The 22,491-nt window shown below is 37.8% G+C and overlaps 1 protein-coding gene across 1 annotated transcript in view; it reads left to right on the plus strand.

The window, feature by feature from the left end:
• Positions 1-22,491, plus strand: part of LOC127424035 (serine/threonine-protein kinase WNK2-like) — a 119,049-nt gene that overhangs the window by 31,715 nt on the left and 64,843 nt on the right. Inside the window, exons 3-10 of the mRNA XM_051668818.1 lie at positions 4,944-5,116; positions 5,687-5,907; positions 9,555-9,712; positions 10,016-10,104; positions 11,683-11,902; positions 15,792-16,044; positions 16,236-16,342; positions 20,197-20,811. Coding sequence (XP_051524778.1) covers positions 4,944-5,116; positions 5,687-5,907; positions 9,555-9,712; positions 10,016-10,104; positions 11,683-11,902; positions 15,792-16,044; positions 16,236-16,342; positions 20,197-20,811 — 1,836 coding nt within the window. The remainder of the gene's footprint in view (positions 1-4,943; positions 5,117-5,686; positions 5,908-9,554; positions 9,713-10,015; positions 10,105-11,682; positions 11,903-15,791; positions 16,045-16,235; positions 16,343-20,196; positions 20,812-22,491) is intronic.

The following is a 22,491-nucleotide window of genomic DNA, read 5'->3' on the forward strand; positions in this document are numbered from 1 at the left end:
CCAAATGGACAGTAACCCCAAGCATACCTCCAAAGTTGTGGCAAAATGGCTTAAGGACAACAAAGTCAAGGTATTGGAGTGGCCATCACAAAGCCCTGACCTCAATCCGAAATTTGTGGGCAGAACTGAAAAAACGTGTGCGAGCAAGGAGGTCTACAAACCTGACTCAGTTACACCAGTTCTGTCTGGAGGAATGGGCCAAAATTCCAGCAACTTATTGTGAGAAGCTTGTGGAAGGCTACCCAAAACGTTTGACCCAAGTTAAACAATTGAAAGGCAATGCTACCAAATACTAATAAAGTGTATGTAAACTTCTGATCCACTGGGAATTTGATGAAAGAAATAAAAGCTGAAATAAATCATTCTCTCTACTATTATTCTGACATTATGTAAACTTCTGACTTCAACTATATATTGCTAAGCTATTAGATGACTAACATGTAATAAAATAATAATAATAAAGTTATTATATGGTCCCCTCCTTATAATATTTGTTTTAGCTGCCACTTTAAATGTATACAAATGCAACAAGTATATACACATTAAGTACAATTCAATATGTAAAAGCATATTACTTTAAGACAAGACACCCAATATAAAATAGGTCTAGTTGTTTTATAAACTAACCTACTTTATCAAGTCAGCTCTGTTGCACATAGGCCATTTCATGTCTGTATAATTTATGATGTGCGGTATAGTGCTGCGACAGTACAAACCCTGCAGCTTTTGACAACAACTGTTTTATTAATGTAACTTTGTAATGGTTTACCTGTTGTTATCTGTTGGATGACAAACTGGACATACAGTACACCAGTGTTTCCTACAGAATTCGGCTCTTGCAGTGGGGGGAAACGCACCGCCTACCCCCATATTATATTATTTTATACTATATTATTTATATAGTTTATTATATTTGTATTAAATATAAGTAACATTTAAATTTTCACATTTATTTACAAAAATATTGCAAAAGTGTATCTGTAGCTAGCTATACTGTCATTTGAACATTGAACAACAGTTTGAATCAGTGATTTATTTATTTATTTATTTTATTTTATTTTTTATCAGCAGTTTCAAATATTCAAGTAAATATTCAGAATGAAATGCAACATAAAACTACTATTGGTCTTCACTGTATGATTATAATACGTTAATACTTTTTAAAGCGACTAAAGTTGCTCAGTCAAGAGCAGTGAATGTTTTCTTGTTCTCGATGTTTGATTATTATAATGATACACTACACAGCAGCAGGTCTATTAGTTTACATTTATACTTACAAATCCGACATTTTAATACAAATCTGCTTTTTGCTCCGCTGTTTCCGTTCACTTTAGACATCACTCTCTGTGTTTACATGAATACCTCACCAAGACAGGCATTTTGGCGGAATTTGTCCGTTCAGATGCTTATCTACATCACCACAAGCGTTCTCAAAACACATGTTCAGCACACACACATAAACTGATCGCTATCGAATTATACAGTTATGCACTCTGGATTATTATTAAGAATATTAACTTTGTACTATGTGGCACAGGCCTAGACTATATCACAAATATAGCCGGTTATTGTTTCGTTAATGAAGTTTTAATCAGGCTGTTTGTCCAGCCGAAATTAAAAACAAGTGTTAATGTCGAGCCCAATTATTATTATACAAGTAATATTCCTCGAATAATTTCTTAATTTGTATGCGGCATTGCTATGGGATCTGGTAAAAAAAATGCAGTAATTTTCTGTGTGAAGTCACGTTAACGTATTTGAATGAGCGTCTGTGAACTCCAATATGGTCAAATGCTCTCATCTCGCTTCTGTCCACAAAACAACCTAGTGTTATGAGATTTTTCGATTTGTAATTGTAAAGTAACTTGTAGTGGTCAGTTAAAGTGAATTTAGAGCACTGTACAAAATGCAACACATCTGTTATTCTGTGCATGCGATGAGATTCGTGGAGGGAGCACAAACAGAATCACCTCACATGCGCTCAGAACAGAGCTCCGCAGAGCAGCGCGTGACATGCAGACGGTTTGCTTGATTAGATCACAGCCCATTCCAGTTTAATATTCACAAGGTCATATCTTAATTCAGTTTCATTTCAATGGATCATTCAGCCCTACGCAATGCAATAGAAAGACAGGTTGTTTTTGCATTATTTCATGGAATGTGTTCTTTTTATCTCATGACATTGAATTCAGACTGCAAGCTCACAACTTGAGTATCATTTTCTTGCCGTAGCACTGGAGATTCAGTAGCGGCGAAGTGACGCTGCTGAATAGATCTCTCTCTTTCTCTCTCACTCAAGTGAAGAACACTGGAATTTAGCACTGCAATATTTGTTTGATTAATTGATGTATTGTAGAATAAGCAGGCCTGTACAACAGCTGAGTTTAAAAATGTAATCTTGAATGTTATGTAGTTAAAACTACTTCTGTTCATTTTGTGCAATGCACTCAATTATAAAGAATGATTAAAAATCTTTGTGTAGCAAGTGTTCTGCTTTTTTGAATAATAATGGTCTGTTATTTGTTTGCACGAAGAACAGTAATTGAGTTGAGCAGGGTGGTCAATGACATAATGCTGATAAGTTGGCATACGAAAGATGCACCGATGTGAAATCTGTGTGCCAATACCGATATCCAGTTTTGTAGATCAATATCTGCTGATGGCGATAGCTGTTGGTTCTGCTTTTTTAAATTTGACCTTGTTTTAAATAACTGATAGTTGATTACACAACTTTGACAGAAATGTAAATAATAACTTTTTTATCTCTACATGTCTTTCATGTTTAAGAGTAACTGGTCTCAATGGTAAACAAAACACTGCAACAAAAAGCACATTATTATTTCTCATTATCTGAAAGATGAAGCTTGTTGAGTTTTAAGGCAAGTATAACCAAATGTGTTGTGTTAGAAGTTTTAACAAACTGCAACTCTGCTGTCACTGTCACCCAATTCAAAGTAATATCTCACAAGGTACATTTTCTTTCCAACACAGCACAAGTTGTTGACTGATTACCAGCAAGTATACATGGGCCTATTCTGAGTTACTTACAGGAATAATTTGGGTTATTTACAATGTCATATCTGTGGACAGCAGTGTCAGAAATGAACCTTTCCAATTAAGGGACAATATTTGCCCCCTGGATTTGATTTTCGGGGGAATTATTTAATTTTATGAGCACCTAATTTGGTCTGACCATATAAACATATGCTTTTTTGTCACCCTTTTATGTTTAATACTTCAATTCATTAGCATTCTCAGTCTGAAAAGTCAAATTCTCTAAAGTGGTGTGAAACTAGGCCTAAAATAGAATATTAAGAAATATCAATGAATAAGCCTACACATAGACAAGGACAAATAAAATAAAACCTAATATGTAATTAACAATGAAATAAATAATACATGAAATAATAATAAAATAAATACATTTAACAAGTACAATTGTGTAGTTTTTGACTTGTCCCTCAGTTTTAAAAAATGAATGAGAAGTGTGTGTTGTAATGCACATGGTCTTCTATGGGGAACGTGTACCAGAGGATTTAAAAGCAGGAATTTAAAGCTCATATTTGTTATATTTTTGCTCATTTAAGCACTGATCTAAATTCTTCAAAAATGTGTTATTCAAGTGTTAATGTTGTCTAAATCGTGATTTTGTGTTGGGACTACTTTTAGGGTTGCCGAGATGTTAGGTGCATGTGGAGACAGTCAGGAACACGCACTCCACCACTGGATAATAGATGAGACTGCTGTAAAAGCCACACACACAGACACACACACACACACACACACACACACACATATGTTGGTGCAGCTATCATTATGAGGACTCTCCATAGACATAATGATTTTTATACTGTATGAACTATAGATTCTATCCCCTAACCCTAACCCTACCCCTAAACCTAACCCTCACAAAAAACTTTCTGCATTTTTACATTTTCAATAAAACATTGTTTAGTATGATTTTTAAGTGATTTGAATTATGGGGACACTAGAAATGTCCTCATCAACCACATTTATAACATAATACCCTTGTAATTACCAGTTTGTAACCTAAAAAAAAGTCATCGTAAACCACTTAAACCTGCCCACACACACACACACATAGATGTGCGGCAGGGTTAGCCAATAAATACAGATTTTTGACTGTTTTGTTAAAACATCCCAATGTCCGACAAATTAAATTATTGGACACCATGTTCAGTAGAAATATTGACACAAAGCAAATTATGTTGATTGTGTTATTAATGTATTATATTCAGGGATTACAAAAATCATTATCTGCCACTGTCAGACTGAGTCACAATTCCACCATGGTTTATTTTAACCGTCATATTTGTTTTCATTTAATGGGTCATTCCCCAGTGCAATTTATGTTATTTAAAATGTTTAATTTCAATGGATTATTCTATTACAGTTGTAAAGACCATTTATAATGTCACACATTTCTGTGGGCCTAAAGGTCAAATTTTAAATGATGGAAATCAAGCATGAGTCTGGTGAAACAAGTCAATTCTATTCATGATTAGTGTTTTAAAAGTTATTGCATTATTGATAATTGTTACATCATTACTTTGTGTGGAAAATAGCATGTTAGTTACTTTTGCATCAGTTTGTATTGAAGCCTTTTTCTCACAGCCACTAATCCTGTCAAAATGATGGACTGCATTTGGAAATATCCGTCATTGTTTTAAATATTTGGCAAATGACTGAACATTATTGGTTAAATGCAATCTCTGTGCAAAGTCCATTATGTTACAGCACAAAAACAAAACATGCAGCAAACCAGATTCACCCCCCCCCCCCCCCCATTTTTGCCAGTGAATTGCATCATTCCAAGACATGTTGACTGGCACCAATTTTTCATTGTGGAAAGTCTGACATTGCACTTTGGTTTGAGTTTGGTTTAAATATAGTATTTCTGTGTGTGTGTGTGTGTGAATCAGGACCGTAAGCTGACAAAGGTGGAGCGGCAGCGGTTTAAAGATGAGGCCGAAATGTTAAAGTGGCTTCAGCACCCAAACATCGTGCGCTTCTATGACTTCTGGGAGTCGCCGCTGAAGGGGAAGAAATGCATCGTACTGGTGACAGAGCTCATGACATCCGGCACGCTGAAAACGTGAGATCATTCCCACAAACCCTTTTAGCTGGACACAGAGTTCAGGATTCCCACAGTCTTGGAAAACTTGGAAATATCAGGGGATAATAAAACAGTGTTTTCCTGGAGAAGTCATGGAAATGAATAAAGTCTTAAAGTCCTAGACATTTCTGAAGTGACTACATTTCTCTAGTTTTGTTTAGTTTGTTTAATCTCACTAGCAATTATGAATTTTCTTCTTTTGAGTGAAATTATTCTTTTGAGTCTTTTCACTGAATCGGTCGAACCTGTTCACAAATCCTAAAATGTTCTTTTATATAAAAGTTATTATAAAGTGTTCAAAGAAAATTAAGCAGATTTTTTAAAATCCTGATCCATTAGTCAAGAATGACCAGAAATGTCATAGAAATTAATTGGTCAACAAATGTGGGATCCCTGAGGAAGTTTAAATTGGTATTTTAAATTGCATTTTGCTCAGAAGTGTTGCATTGCTAAAAAAAAATAGTTTTGCAGTGCTTTGAGAGTAATTGTTCTTGAATAACTTCTGTAAATGTCTGTTTTTAAGTTGACATTAATGATGCTTCTCTTCAGTTATCTGAAGCGCTTTAAGGTGATGAAACCCAAGGTTTTGCGGAGCTGGTGCCGTCAGATTCTCAAAGGACTGCACTTCCTGCACACACGCACACCTCCTATCATCCACCGTGACCTGAAGTGTGATAACATCTTCATCACGGGCCCCACCGGCAGCGTCAAGATCGGGGATCTGGGTCTGGCTACGCTCAAAAGAGCCTCCTTTGCCAAGAGCGTCATTGGTGAGACACTCAAATCTTCTCCAGGTTTATGGAGTCGGATTTTGCTCATGAATCTGCTCCTGCAGAACTCCGCAGGAAGTTCCACATATGTCTGCTGAATTAGGCCAACCGTCATGCACAAAATTCGACATACTCGCCCACACCTGACGTGTCTGATGATTAAATTATCTGGGCTAATTTTCATTAAGCGTGTAGGGCTGCAACTAACGATCATTTTAATAATCGATTAATCTTCCATTATTTCTTCGATTCATTGGATAAAACATGAAATTTTATTTCCTGTATTTTATTAAAATGTGATTTAAAAAAAACAAAACAGAAATGATAAAGGGTGTAAGGATTTGGTTTGATTGACAGTACTAAATTCACGATTCTATACTCACAAAACTTTGAACAAAATCTGAATCTTAAAAAGTTAAGTTTGAATTTTTATGATTATTATTATTACTTTCAGGAAATATGCAAAAAAGTTCCTTTCATTACTTGTTAAACTTAAAAAGTACTGTTCATTAAAGAGTAAAATGATCCATCGGGATCTGTCACTGATTATTCATATTTTAAATATTTTAAATTAATATTGTAGGTTTTAAAATAGTATTGTCACTGATTATATTTTTTGAAACTATTCTTTTAAAAATCCAGTAAAATAATGTTTGCCATGGTATAAATTTACTGGTGAAATCAGACATTACATCTGGCATTTTCAGAAGGACTATCAAATATCAGGACCATTATTATTATACATTATATTCAGCATTATAAACAGTTTAATACAGTACAGTCATCTGTAAACGCAGTGTAGATTCACTCTCGTGTTTCAGATTCAGTCTCATTCCGGTGCTCATTGTATTACAGTCATCTGAAACACTTTAAAAACCGACACAGTTGGACCTCCGAGACATCAGTGTGACATCCATGAAAGCTGCACAATTGGTTACATTAAAACTGAAATCATGGTATGATGTTGCACGGCTGATAAACCGCAAAGCAGTTTAATCAAAATGATGGCACTCCCTTTCTCCATTGCGATGGGTTTGATTGATTCGGATGCGCATGCTCACTTGCTCTGGGAAGCTTAACGGAGACTCGCTTGTGGTAAACAAACAGTTTTGTGAAATACATGGAAATATGCGTCTGATTTTTAATTCATAACCTATTCGTTTTAAAGCATAGAAAATAGCAGTAAAATGTAAGTGATGTGCCAGAGAGAAACAGTACAATCAGTCTGTCAACGCACATGAAGCAGCAACCGCTTCACATTAAACTGTATGCTTATTACGATCTTCTTTGAGGTGTTTATAAAGTGCTCTCCTTTTTTCTTACTCAATTGGTAAGATATTATATTGATACTGTATGGATTATTTATAGTTGTGTAATCACACACACACACATGTCTGTGTGTGTGTAGTGAAATACAATAATTATACTGTAATCGTGCAGAACTTGCTAGCACACGTGTTTATTTTTCTTTATAACGGCAATAATTTATATAAATAAATCCTTTCGTTCTAGGCTTGCTAAGGACATGTGAGTCTTGAAATGATGTTGACCACTGGTTGGTAACAATGACAATCTATAAATTAGTTACTACCGTGGTCTATTTGGACAGAATATCCTGCAGTTATAAAAACTTTACAACATTTGACCTTATCAGACTAGCAATCATTATGTCTAATGTTAACGAACGTTGCCTAACTTTTGTAAAGTCATTTATTTCAAAACATTAATGTTTCCAATAAGTCAAAACAACAGCATAAGATATGGCACTTACCTGCTCAGATGACATGTTTTCGGATATCGTCTTTTCCTTTCTTTCGTTATTTATTTGTCCATTCGCTCTGATAAGATGTCCTGTCTCCAGTGTACACCGGTGCCTCGAACCACATTCATCCACATAGAGGAGCAGAGCCGAAGCACAAATTACATCATTACCAAAACAATGTTCTTCCACAAGACACATGCGGTTTTATTTTTTAACCGTTAGAGGGCCAAAAGTTATATAGTGTAGCTTTAAATATAGAACATGACACTCATTCACTGAATCAACATTAGTGAATATTTAGCAGACATATTTTTTGAAAACAATTGAATGAATAGTGCAGGACCAATAGAGCAACCCTAATAGCCTGTTCTGAATGGAATTCACCAAGTAAAGTTACTTAACATATTAAAACAGTCAGGACATTGTTGAAAATAATTAACAGGTAAGCCAAATCTATGAGAAAGAAAAAATGCGCTGAAAAGTTGCGCATATTTCATGAAGTGCAGTCGTGCATTAGCCATTGATCTAATATGACAGCTGTTCTGTAAAGAGTGTCAAATAACAGTTACGATGAAAAAAATAAATATAAAATCTATAGGATAGAACAAATAGGCCTGTGATGTAGCTACAATAAACCTAATGTATTCTAAACATGACGTGCACACAGATGAAAACCCGTTAAGCAGTCGGGACCTCGTTGAAAATAAACAGTCATTTTCTAGGCTACTTACTCAAAAGCATACATTTTTTGATGAGCAAAATTGACACGTCAACATGGTCAGGTGAAAGACGGGACTTGACTCACCTGAGGCGATTATCCTGCGCTTGAAAAAATAATTTACAAGCACGCACAGATTTAAAGAAGACTCAAATGTGAAAACATCCATACAACTTGTAACCCAACCTTTACGGAAATCTGATTCCCGCACCACCACCGAAGTGATTTCTATAGCTACTTTGCTGAGTTTTCTTGCGAGATGACATTTTCCTGCGTGCGCCGTGAGTGAGAGAGTGAAGAAACGCGCAGCCTGAGCTGAATTGAAACTTTGTATCTGCTCCAGATATACTCTTTTTAAAATAATATTTGTATTATTAATTCTATTTAAAATGTGTAACATTAATATGACAGTAATTTAAGTGCAGCCAAATGTAAATGTGTAAAAATGTTGAAAAGTTTAATGGGGAAAATATTAACCGACCAGTAATTCCAGTGTCAAATAGCAGCATCAGAACCGTTTAGTCAGCTAGTCTCGCACATCCCTAGTTTCGGGTTCAGGTTGGGTTCGGTCTTGAAAGTTGACGGTCAGGACACTTAATACCCGTGTGTGATATTACCACCTAAAACCATCTCTGTACCATAGTACTGCCACAGTATTTCAAAGTTAAAGGAATATAGAAAAAAGTTTTCCTTCATAGATTTGATGTGAAGTTCCTGTGGTGTGTCTGTGTTAGAGGAAGACTGATATATCGGTTTTGCCATTTAATCGATGCCGATAGTTGCTTTTTTGAATTATCGTTATCGGCATGGATCTATGGCAATAGTTGCTGATAGCTTTTTCAACATTTCCTCATTTCAATATAAGAGTCCCCGGTGTGTTTCAGGTTTGTTTGTACTTAAAAGTCCTGTGCCATGCACCAAATCTTAATTTTTTTCTGCTTATTTTGGGGATTTTGACCAATAAACTGCATCTGGAATTGTATTTATTTAGGACACTTTATCTGTGCCCGTCATAGTAAGGAAAAAATAAGAAATGTTTTTGACATTCTATAAATCAGTTTTAAAAACTATCGGCCGATTAATCAGTTATTAGGCTTTCCCACTACCTTTAGTTATCAGCAAAATCCACTATCGGTCGACCTCTAGTCTGTGTGCTCGTAATCGCAGGTACCCCAGAGTTTATGGCTCCAGAGATGTATGAAGAGCATTATGATGAGTCTGTAGACGTCTACGCCTTTGGCATGTGCATGCTGGAGATGGCCACGTCTGAATATCCATACTCAGAGTGCCAGAACGCCGCTCAGATCTACCGCAAAGTAACCAGTGTAAGTCTAGTCAGGTGTTTTCTTCATGATAACTTGCTCTTTCCTTTTTGACTGACATCTCCAATTCCTTTTATTTTTTATCCCCTTCCCTCCAGCAGCATGTCATATAGAGACCATTTTCACCAAACAATTCCTCATGGACAAAATCAAGTACTACCCTACTTTTTAATATCCCGGTTCATGGGATGTGTCACTATGAAACACACCCAAAGTTTGTGCTTAGATTGAAGTGGAGATAAATCTGAAAGAAAGCGAGACGGATCTGAATAGTGTAAACGGAGCCTCTCTCTGTGTCCCTATCAGGGGGTGAAGCCTGCCAGTTATAACAAGGTGCTGGATCCAGAGGTCAAAGAAATCATCGGAGAGTGTATTTGTCAGAATAAGGAGGAGCGGTGAGTACTCATAGCTGCTGGCACTGCCCACTGCCACAAAACACTGACATGCACTGGCACATCTTGTCATCAACACGGCATCTTCATTTGTCCTCGAGTCCAGAAGAGCAGCCGGTCTGGTACAGAGTAATAGAGACTTAAGACAATGTTCCAAAATCACCTGCTTCTCTCAGTTGATAATTCAGTGGTAATTGTGCACAGCAAATAGCGCTGAGTTTTGTGAATAAAGCGCAATCTGTAATACGCCTTATTTACATAAAAAGGATGCCATTTGCGTGACTTCAATACTCAAGACACAGCCAGTGCTAATCTTGTCAATGATATTTGACGAATGTTTGTTGACAAATGTTTTATTTTTATTTAGTCAATGAGACAATATGATGATAATAAAACTGTTTTAATTAACACATACTGTTGATGAAACTATGATGAGAAAAATTAAACTGCAAGATATTAACAATGCACTAATAATAAAAAAAAAATTTTTATCTAGAAAAATGTATTTAAACAGTCCAGTCATAGTATGTTGTGCATTTCCCCGCTGAACAGCTGTGCAATGAACTTTACTAACAGATTAATTACCTAACTGAAATCTTATATATGTGACATTAATCACCATATCCACAACATAAACCTCATATTACAACTGACATCTGAACAGACAGTGAAGACAATGATCAGGCAAACTTGAACTAAATTAAACTAACGTTGTGAATACGTCGTTTCCTGAAAAACACGTAACAATATTTAATTTTTTTTTTTTTATCAATATAGGGGTCCTGGGAAGCTCAGCGAGTCTTGACGCTGACTACCACCCCTTGAGTCGTGAGTTCGAATCAGAGTGTGCTAAGTGACTCCAGCCAGGTCTCCTAAGCAACCAAATTGGCCTGGTTGCTAGGGAGGGTAGAGTCACATGGGGTAACCTCCTCATGGTCGCTATAATGTGGTTCGCTCTTGGTGGGGTGTGTGGCGAGTTGTGCGTGGATGCTGCGGAGAATAGCGTGAAGCCTCCACACGCGCTACGTCTCCGCGGTAACGCACTCAGCAAGCCACGTGATAAGATGCGTGTGTTGACGGTTTCAGATGAGGAGGCAACTGAGATTCGTCCTCCGCCACTCGGATTGAGGCGAGTCACTACGCCACCACGAGGACTTAGAGCGCATTTGGAATTGGGCATTCCAAATTGGGGAGAAAAAAAAGAATAGAAAAAAAAAATTTTTAATCAACATTTTATCAATATTTTTTGGTATTGAATGGCAAGTATATTCATAACTGACATCTGGCATCTTATGTTTTTAACTGAGCGCACTTCATTTCCCTTTGCGTTAGGAGTGTGCCTATGATGCCTTAAAATACTGCCTACATAGGCAACTCACCTGATTTTTGAACAGTGGCATAGTCACCATGTTAGTCATAAACAGAACGAGTCCTCCTGAACTGTCTGGAGGTTTGGATGTTCTAGATAAGGACTGACTGACACTGTAAAATGGCACATTTATTCATTGTAGATTTGATCTCGGACGGAGAAATGTAATGACGTCTTATTCATGAGGGAATAAAATGCTCTTATGTTCCCAGTTACTCCATCAAGGACCTGTTGAACCATGCGTTCTTTGCGGAGGACACGGGTGTGAGGGTGGAGTTAGCTGAGGAGGACGATGGGAGACAAACGTCCATTGCACTGAAGCTGTGGGTGGAGGACCCGCGCAGACTGAAGGGCAAGTACAGGGATGGAGGCGCTATAGAGTTCACCTTTGACCTGGACAAAGAGGTTCCTGAGGCTGTAGCACAGGAGATGGTGCGTGATGATGTCATTACTGCAGTTTTATTCTGTGCTTATAAAGTACAAATGCAACACTTGTAATAAAGTAACAAACCGTGAGAGTCCATGTCTCTATGCAATTTGGAGTTCATTGGCAATGGCTGGTGAATTTTGATTATAAGTGTTCATGATTTTGTGCACATTTTATTTTCTGACATTTAATTATATTAAACATAATCATCATGGCATTAAATGCCATTAGATCAGCTGAATGCTGCCATAAAAAAAATAATAAATTGTTGACTACTAAATAAAAAAATAAAAAAATTTTTTTATTATGAATTATAATCATAGTAGACAGTTTTTCCAGCAAGAAGTATTAATTATTACATGTATATTATTAAGTATTAGTAATGTTCATTTACTACTAAATATTTTATATTCAACAATTCTGAATAAGTTGGGACAGTATGGAAAATGCTAATAAAAACTGAAAGGAGTGATTTGTAAATTCTATTCACCCTGTGCTATATTGAAAGCACTACAACAACACATTTGATGTTTTACCTTGTGAATTTAATAGTTTATTGGAAAATATACGCTAATTTCAAATTCAGATGATTGCAACACGCTCCAAATAAGTTGGGACAGTCGAGTGTTTACCTCTGTGTAACATCACCATTTCTTCTAATAACACTAATTAAAGCGTTTGAGCACTGAAGACACAAGTTTGTTAAGTTTAGCAAGCAGAATTTTCCTGCATTCATCTATTATGCAGGTCTTCAGCTGTGCAATTTCACGGGACTTCATTGCCAAATTGTGCACTTCATAATGCGCCACACATTCTCAATTGGAGACAGGTCAGGACTGCAGGCAGGCCAATCTAGCACACACACTCTCTGTTTACACAGTCATACACTTGTAATCGGGGCAGTATGTGGTCTGAAGTTGTCCTGCTGGAAAAACTTTTTTGAATGAGTGTGATCTAAGATTCCTCAGACATTATGATCTAAAAAACTGTCATTCGTCTGTAATGTTTATCATGAACATGAGCTCAGAAATATTTAGGTATTACCTGTGTCAGTTAACACCATTTGCTGCTGCATCCAGAGATGTAAGCTAAGACTTTACTATACAAAGGAGAAGCCATACATCAATACTGTCCAGAAGCGCCGCCGACTTCTCTGGGCTTGGTCTCATCTGAGCTGGAAAGTGGTACAGTGAAATCGTGTTTTGTGGTTAGACGAGTCCACATTTAGAATAGTTTTTGAAAAACAAAAACAGCCATTGTGTTCTCCAGCCAAAGAGGAATAGGATCATCCAAGCTATTATCAGCGTCAGGTCCAAAAGCCTGTGTCGGTCATGGTATGGGTGTGTGTCAGTGCCCATGGCATGGGTAACTTGTACATCTGTGAGGGTGCCATTAATGCAGAAAGATATGTGCACAATTTGGAGCAACAAATACTGCTATCCAAACCTCGTCTTTTCCAGAGACGTCCCTGCATTTTCCAGCAGGACAACTTCAGACCACATACTGCCCCGATTACAAGTGCATTGCTACGAGCAATTCAAGTTTGTTGTGCCACCTTGATGTTTTTGTGATTCTGTGGCAGAAGGGGACAGTCAGCACAACTCCAGCTGTGCAGCTGTACAATATTTTAATGTTTTGTTCCCAAAATTTTTTTTTCAGTTTCAGGTGATGTAGATCACAAAGTATGAGGGCATTATATAAAAATACAAAATAAGTAAATACAGAAGCACTCTCGTCGTGGAATAAGTGGAGCTGGAGCTCTTTAAAGGAAACGCCCTGGCGTTACATTTTTAATGCGGTTATATTTAATGTGTTATAGCTTTATTAAAGATAAAATAATACGGAAGCAGATCATGTAAATAACTACAAACTCCGAAACGGTCATTTCTCTGTGCTGTCAGCACCTCTTCTATGAGTTGTGTGAATGTCCCGATCTAAGGGGGAGAGACTGAAACTGCACCCGGCTGATGCACACTCTGTCACGGGACGCTCATCCCTCGAGCGCACACGCATAATGCAGCTAGATTATAACATGATGACTCGCGACTTATTAAATCATAATATATGTGTCTCTGTGCATTTCTTATCGTGAAGAAAATTGTCAATACGCAGCTTTATTAATAAGAGAGAGTTTGTTTTTTTGAGAGTTAAAGATGGATTGAAGTGAACAGAAAGGTGAGAGAGGGTAGTCTTCACCCCATTATACACTGCAACAAAATACGTTTTTGATTTGTTTTTGTTTTGGCTTGTTTTCTAATATAAATATCTAAAACTCCTTTAAAACAAGTACATTTACTTTAGCAGCTATACTGCAGAAGAAAAAATTGTTAAATATAATATTAAAAATCCAAATATTTTCAAATATCTAAAAATCCTTTAAAAAAGATGAATTCACCTCTGAAGCAGCATATAAGATATTTAAGAGAATAGATCTTGAATATAAGTATATTTTGTCTTTACTGCACTTGCAGAAGTATAACCAAGTGAAAAAATACACTTCTATACAAAATACACTTATATTTAAGATACATTCTCTTAAAGCAAGGCTAAATATCTTATATGTTGCTTCTCAAGTAAATGTATCTTGTTTTAAGGATTTTTAGACAATTTTAAATGGAAAACAAGACAAAAACACTTGATGATAATAGGATTTTTTGCAGTGAATTTCTTTACTGAATTAAACTTAATAAAAAGTATTTTTTCCCTTTAATTCAGTGAATGTCATTTAGAGTTATTTTTAAAAGATGATTTTGTCCTCTTTATTGTTAGTAAGCATGTTTAATACAACCTTTTAAGTCATGGCACAAGCTGAATAATCGGTTATGAGCTAATGATTAATCGTTGCAATAATTGCCGAATAGTCAAATTATCGTTCTAATAATCGTTAGATTAATCGATTATCAAAATAATCGTTAATTGCAGCCCTAATTGTAATATGTGTGAATGTTTGCTAAAGGGAAAACGAGTCAGCAGCTGATATTTGACCTGATCGAGTGATGCATCAATCCAAACGTTTCCCCGTTTCACCCCCTCTCGCCCATTGATTTAATAGACAGATATTGATCTTTTAATTTGTCCTGTTTGACACAGACTTTATGTATTCAAGTATACCTGAGAGAATCTCCAAAAAATATGTCTGGGTCATATTTTACACCTAAATCAAAAAGACCAAAAATAAGAATGAATATTGTTGCATTTTGAAATTGAAGCCTATTTTACTTCCATTAAGATTGTTTTATTTTGCATTGTGACATTATTTTAAAGACAATTAAGCACCAACTTTATGTATCCCCCAAATTATCATTAACATAATGCATAAAATCTTATTCTCATTACTGTGTACATTGTAGTAGTATTTGATGTAGTAATTTAATTTGTTAGTTTAAACAAAATAGAAATATGGAAGTAATTCTTCAGTGGTAATATAGTAAAAAATCAATAATTAGAATAATAAAACAAAAACAAATAAAAGCTCTAAAGTAAAACAACCGTATACACTACAGTAATGAGAATTTGGGGACAAAATGTGTTTGTCATGAAAATAATGTTGCAATAGAATAAAATTCCAAAAATGTTCTTGGTTTTCTGAATATATGTTCTTTTGATTTTAGGATGATATATGATCAGTCTTTATTTTACATTTAGCTCATAGATATCTTGTGTCCATTATAAAATGAACCATTTCTATATCAATTATTCGTAGTCTTGCGAGGAGCTGTGTTTTATCTTTATATGTCATAAATATAAAGCTGTCTTTGCTGAGTGCACAGACTTTGGCTTGTCTTTTTCTTTTTCCTTTAATCCCTCACGCTGCGTCCCTCTGTTCCTAAAATAGATCCCTCACTTCTGTCTCTCTGCTCTAAAAATACACCCCTCCTCTCTGCCATCTGTCAGGTTGAGTCTGGTTTCTTCCACGAGAGTGATGCAAAGATTGTGGGCAAGTCTATTCGGGACAGGGTGGCCCTGATCAAGTGGCGTAGGGAGAGGATGGTGCCCAGGGGTCCACAGGGTGGTACTGCCCAGTCGATGCCAGGTGGAACCGTACCCATCTTCTTTGAACCACCTTGTCTAATGGGTCCTGAGGAGCCGGAAGTGGACCAGCATGCCAAAGTGTGCCAACTCAGTGCCAAGACCACCTCCACCACATGTACGAGTGTGTTTGTTCAGTACACTTTCCCCATAGACTTCCATTGTAAGTGTTGTAAGATAATTGTAAGATAATTTTCTGTGGTAATCGGCAGCATGGCACAGATGCTTAAGTTGCATTTAACCTGGAGTGTTTCTTTAAACTTTGGCTTGAGCATAATTATAAATAAATCTCACTGTGTCTCCCTCTAGCTGACAGTGGCATTGGTTCAACCGTGTATTCTGACTCCCATAGCAGCGGACTGCACAGTATTGAATACCAATCATTACAGGAGACTGTCTCTATGGCAACCGAGGAGGTCCGTATCACTCACCCATCATGGTTATTCATGCCTGCACATGAGATGATGCAATTAGACGTGATACTGTATACATTACAGTGTGCATGCCCTTGCATGTTACAGTATTGCTTATACTGCGTATACTATGCATGTACTTGCATAACTTGTACCTAAAATGGTTATTAAATTATCTGGTGATTAAGTTTTGATGCTGTGGTGCAGCTTTGTAATTGGTCAGTTTCCATGTGATCATCAACCAGTTGGTTTTGGCTTTTTGTTTTTATTATTTTTCACTAGCATGCTTGGTTAAAAGGTTTGCATGTGTTTGATTTGTGTTCTATTGTTATCTGTTTTATTAGTGGTGTTTGCAAAGGCAAGCTTCACTATTGCTTTAGGTCGTAGTCAGGGTTAGTGATTTGAACAAACCCCTAACCATAAGTATTTCACTTCGTCCTGCACTGTTTATGAAACAAACATAAATGATATCTCAAATCATACTTTCCTAAATGATCAGCCTTAACATTTTCATTTGACGTGCAGGCGGGGGGATGGGGGTTAGCCTGTTTTGTCTTGGACAGTATGAAACCACAGAGTAACCACGCAGAACACCCTAGTAACCACCTTAAAATGCCCTAGCAACCACCCAGAACACCCAGGCAACCGCACAGAGGTGCACATAAAACCACTCAAAAACACCCTATTAATGCCTTAGCAACCAACCAGGAAAACCAAGCAACCACCTAGCATTAACTGAAACCACTCTGAACATCCTAGCAACCACCCTGTACACCATAGCAACCACGAAGCAACGCCCTTGCAGCCACCCAGAATAATTAAGTGGCCACCTAGCACTAAAAACCACCCTGAAAACCCTGGCAACAACCTAACAATGCTCTAAAAACACTCAAGAAACCCCATAAATGCCAAAACACTGTAGTAACCACCTACCAATGTTCTGGCAGCCGTTCAGAACACCCAAAATCCCTTTTAAGGCAAGTCAGTCCACTCGACGGGCAGCTCTTTTCTGCAGTATGTATATAAGCGGCACACTTAAATGGGGAAAGACCAAAATCTCAGAAACAGCTGGTCAAGATTATGGTCAAAGAACATACATTAAAATCAGCAGTAAAATCTGATAACACTGGTATCATAAGTTGTGCTGCTTTATTTTCATGATAAAAAACGCTATTTTCCTGGCTTGTCTAGTTACGTATGCTCATTCTCGAGTTGATTGACAGGTAAAGTTTGTATCTAAAAGGTGATTGGCTCTTTTACCTGTAAGGTTGAAGTTCCTTTTCGACACCTGTTGGCCTCCGGGCATTTCAATTTCTCCCATTCATTTTAACAGAAATGGCATCTCTGCTAAATAGTCTCTGGAACACCCTAGCAATCACCTAGCTATGTGCAACAAAACACCAATAATACTCTAGAAACCACCTAACAATGCCCTAGCATCCACCCAGAATACCTTAGCAATCATCTAGCACCAGAAAAAAACATTCAGAACACCCTAGCAACCACCCAATACTCCATAGTTACCACCTAGCAATGCTCTAAAAACACTAAAAATACTTTAGAAATGCACTAGTAACCAGCCAGAGCACCCTAGCAACCACCTAACAATGCTCGAGCAGCCACACAGAACACCTTATCAACCACATAGTTGTGCACAAAAAATAAATTACCTCCCTAGCAACCACCAAGCACAAAAAACTTCTATAACCTAGCAACTACCCAGGACACCATAGTAACCACCGAGAAATGCTCTAAAAACACTAAAAATCCTTGCAACTTCCTAGCAACCACCGAGAACACTGTAGAGCAACCATAAAGCAACACACTTGCAGCCACCTAGAATACCTTAGCAACCACGTATCACTAAAAACCACCTAGCTGTGTGCTAAAAAACACTGAACACCCAAGCAACCACCCAGTATTGCCTAACAACTACCCAGAATGATGTTGTAACCATCTAACAAAGTCCAACCACCTAGCAATATGACTTTTGTACGGGCAAGCACCACACATTTTGTTCAGAAAATGTAAAAATCTAGTTTGTTGTGTTCTGTATTTATAGTATGATATTAGCGCTGTGCTAGCATCTTTTCATGATAATACTTTGGAGAAGTGGCTTTTCTTTCAGGGTGCAGGTCATGAAAGTTCCTCTGTAAGTGACTTAATCAGAAGCCACGAGCATCTCCAGTTTCTCCTACGACCCACAAGTCCTTCCCTTCTTCCAAAAATACAAGACAAATCAGAGTTGACTGAAGATGGATTTGGAAAGTCTCCCACTCAGAATTTGCTGCTTTCTCCTTTTCCTATTACGACTCATTGCTATAGTGACACATCAGCAGCTCCATCCTCTAAAACAGAGGGTGAAGAGTCTGTCACCACAGAGAGGCAGGGGTGTCGGCTTTCTTTAAACCCAACCCCACACCATCACCATTCTGCATGTCAGGCCTGCCTATTGATATTCCAACTCGGGACATGTTTAGAGACAAGACACATGCTTCATTCTTCAGTTCCACACTTTTGTATGTGCAGTGTCAAGACAACACTTCCTGTTGCATCATCATTGGGACTGTGTGGGCATAGGGGTTCCCTCAGAGAGACCTCTGACCTATCCCAGCTCAACAAATCTTTTCAAAGTATCATTGGTCACAAACATCCCCCTACTGCTGCCTTTCTAAAGGTTCCATTATCCAAAGTACCGGCCTGCCCGCAGCCATAATGATGAGCAGGGCATTTTGACATCACGTCGCAGAGCGAGTGTTTGTGCTTGTGAATGCTCTCAGACTCCCATGGTAGGTTATGCCTTATAAGAACATGGCCCTCCAATATCCACTGCTGAGGAATTGATATCGCCTTGCTGCTTTTAGAAGAAATGCGCTCTCGTTCTCTTGGCCCTTGCTGCGGTTCTGCATTCTCACCGAATAATAGGACTGAGTCTAATAAAACCAAATATAAATGTGTACCATCCCTCTCCACTCCCTTTCTGCATCTGTAACTGTACTCATCCAGTCCTGCAGGTGTTACTGGTTTCTAACAGGATCTGTTAACCCAAAAGTCTGTGTTCCTCTCAAAACCAACTACCCACTAACCATGCTTACAATATAATGCTAGTTTGCACAGCAGACCTTTGTGTGCCCTACTGACAAAAGCAGCTTAAACAAGCCTAGGGTTGTTAAGTGCCCTGTATTAGTCAGGACATCCTGTATTTTGGACACAATTAGGACATCCTGTTTGGGATAACTTTTGTCCTATATTTTTGCGGTTAGATGCTAGTGGGGGTCCCGTATTGACGTTAATTTGTCCCGTATTAAAGCAGCATAGTGCTCAAGAGGAAATGGTTGGACATGTCACGCTTGATGGGGACCCCCATTTGTTAAAAATGTTGATGCATCCCATATTTATGTGGTGAAAGTTGGCAACCTAAACCAGCCTAAGGTGGTTAGCTATACTGCAAGCCTTGCCAAGCTGGTCAGGCTGGTCTGGTTTGCTGGTTTTAGAAAGGTTTTGGGCACCTGTGAACTTGTCAGGCTGGAAGGCCAGCTAGATCAGCTGAACACCAACTTCTTACCATTATAGCTATTATAGGGACCAGCTAAGATTAGCAAACCACCTTAGTCTGGTTTGAGCTGTTTTTCAGCAGGGTAGGAATTGCAAGTTGTCATGAAGATGATGTGACCTAACTTGGTTCTGTGTGATCTGCATGCTTGCACTTTGCTCTTTTTGATCAGTTGTTCTTTGTCTGCATGTATTGTTTTTCTATTGGTATTCTGTATAGACAACATTTGAGCAAGAGTGAAAATACTAGTCTAATTGGATGGATGTACATATAGGTTTTCATTATATTGTTTCCTGTTCTGCAGTCTGGTGTATTGAGGCTCCAGAGCGAGACAGCACTTTCCACAACTCAGCATGTGCAGTCGTCTCAGAGTTACCCTCCTGCACCCTCTGAGAACCTTGCTGTGCAGTCTTGCTGTGCGACCCCCGGCAAGACCATGTCCGCCACCCAACAGCTTGCGACACTGCATGGTCTAGCGACTGCACCGCACATGTTAGATCCTCAGAACCAAGCATCACCTTGTCAGGATGCAGATCCAAACATGCAAGCCAAGCTGCCTGCAGTGTCCTATCAGCCTGTGTCTGCGCCACAGAGCGTTGCTTCTCAGAGTTACCAACCTGCCAGTCCTCAAACATTTCCACTTGTGCAGAAAACTGCAGCCACATCTGCACATAGTTTTCCAACTAAAACAGAAGTAGTGCTGCCTACAGAACAGAGTTTTCATAGCGGAGCATCCAGCATGCTGCATATCTCATCTGCATCAGCACCAGTGCAGCCTCAACAAACACCCGCGATGCAACATTTGCAGCAACAACCTGCGAATGCAACAACACATGGGCAACTATCAGATTTGTCAAATATGCAACAAACTGCTCCTGTGCAGCTAAACCAGACAAGCTATGCACCACCTGTCCAACAGGTATGTTTGTTTCAATGTTCATTCAAATCTTGAAGGGAATCTCTCGAAGCTGCTTTCAAAACTGCCACAATAATCAACTGTAGCCAAAAAAGTAATGTATTACAAAATATGATTGACTCAAGTCTCTCATAATATGCATAGCTGTCTTGTGATTGGACCAATCACCACTACTTATGGCTTTTGTTGGATAGGTCCATGTCACTAACATCAGGTCAAGAGCAGGAAAATTTGTCTGTGAAAAACAACCAAGCACTGTTTGTCTACACTGTTGAGGAACAGGTAAATCTGAAATTGATGTTACCACGATAATAGATTGTAGTGGTAGCACAGTCGAACAAAGTGGTAGCACAGTCGAACAATAGTGCAAGGATATCTTCAAAAGGTATCCTGTTGCTCAGCAACCAGCTGTAAACTCCATGGCCACCCTCTCCCAACATTCCCACAGTCAGGCCACACCCACAGTCTACCAAAGTCTCCACCCTTCAACAAACCCTGCCTCTATATGTGTTGGAGCTCCTCCCACTCCACAAGCTCCAACTCAACAGGTAGAGTATTTCAGTGGGTTTAGATGGGTGTGTTTTTAAATCTTAAAGGAATTGTTTGCTCAAAATTGAAAGTTCTGCCCTCTGAATCCATATGCTGTTATTTTTCCCTGGGCAATTTTGTTAAGCATATTAAAACTTGTGTGCTGCATACAACACGCAAGAATCTATGGCATTTGTCGTCAATGACATCAAACATGACACAACACTTCAGTGCGCTATTAGTCATGTTTCCATCCAAGTTACGAATTGAATTTATGTGAAAACTCTGAATATCACACAAACAATTTGCAAATAAAGCAGTGTTTCCATCCCATGTAAACAAGAGAGCATAATCATCACTTCCGGGGAAACTGACATAAAATGGAAGTGTAGCCACTGGGGGAGCCACTGTGGCTCTTTTGTTCAGTGTAATGAATTATTTTCGAATCAGAGCATGCAGACAAAAAGCTCTCACGAGCCTCATATTTGCTCGCGATCTGCTGCAGATGCCCTATATATTGGAACGAAAGCGTGTCAGGCAGTTCTAGAAAGTAATATTAGCCAATCATTTTGAACACAGGCTTTGGCTATGGCATTTTAGATTTTTTAGATTTTATTTTTTTTTTTTTTTTTTTTTTTACATTCTAGATGCAATGAGATGGTATTGCTCCACTGGTAAGTCCAGTTATTAGTAAATTATTCAGACACATGTCATTGAGGCAAAGTCAAGTGACTTTTTTTTTTTTATGCGTATCTAAGAATTTATTCTGTAAATGTGTTTCTGTCGTAGTTAATGCACATCAAATAAAAAAATGCATCCACCTTAAGCAAGCATATGTATGTTTTTACGCGCATTTTGGAGATTTTATTAGCTTCTTGACGTTTCCATGTAGCTTTTTTAATGCAATATCCCAAAATTCACATAAAAATACGAGTATCGAAACCCTCCTATATTTTAATCTGAACGCGAATACAAATGTGATTTCAGAGCACCAAATCCAGATCTACTTGTGACATATTTTTTTAAATAATAGTTTGTATCGTAACAAAAAATTAAATCTTGACCAAACTTTTGAATTGGTATTATACAATTTTTATATTTAGCTATATTTGAGCTATATTTGAAATTTCACTCAACTCAGTGTATATATTTCAC

Source organism: Myxocyprinus asiaticus, chromosome 33, assembly GCF_019703515.2.
Source record: "Myxocyprinus asiaticus isolate MX2 ecotype Aquarium Trade chromosome 33, UBuf_Myxa_2, whole genome shotgun sequence".
NCBI classification, from domain to species: Eukaryota; Metazoa; Chordata; class Actinopteri; order Cypriniformes; family Catostomidae; genus Myxocyprinus; species Myxocyprinus asiaticus.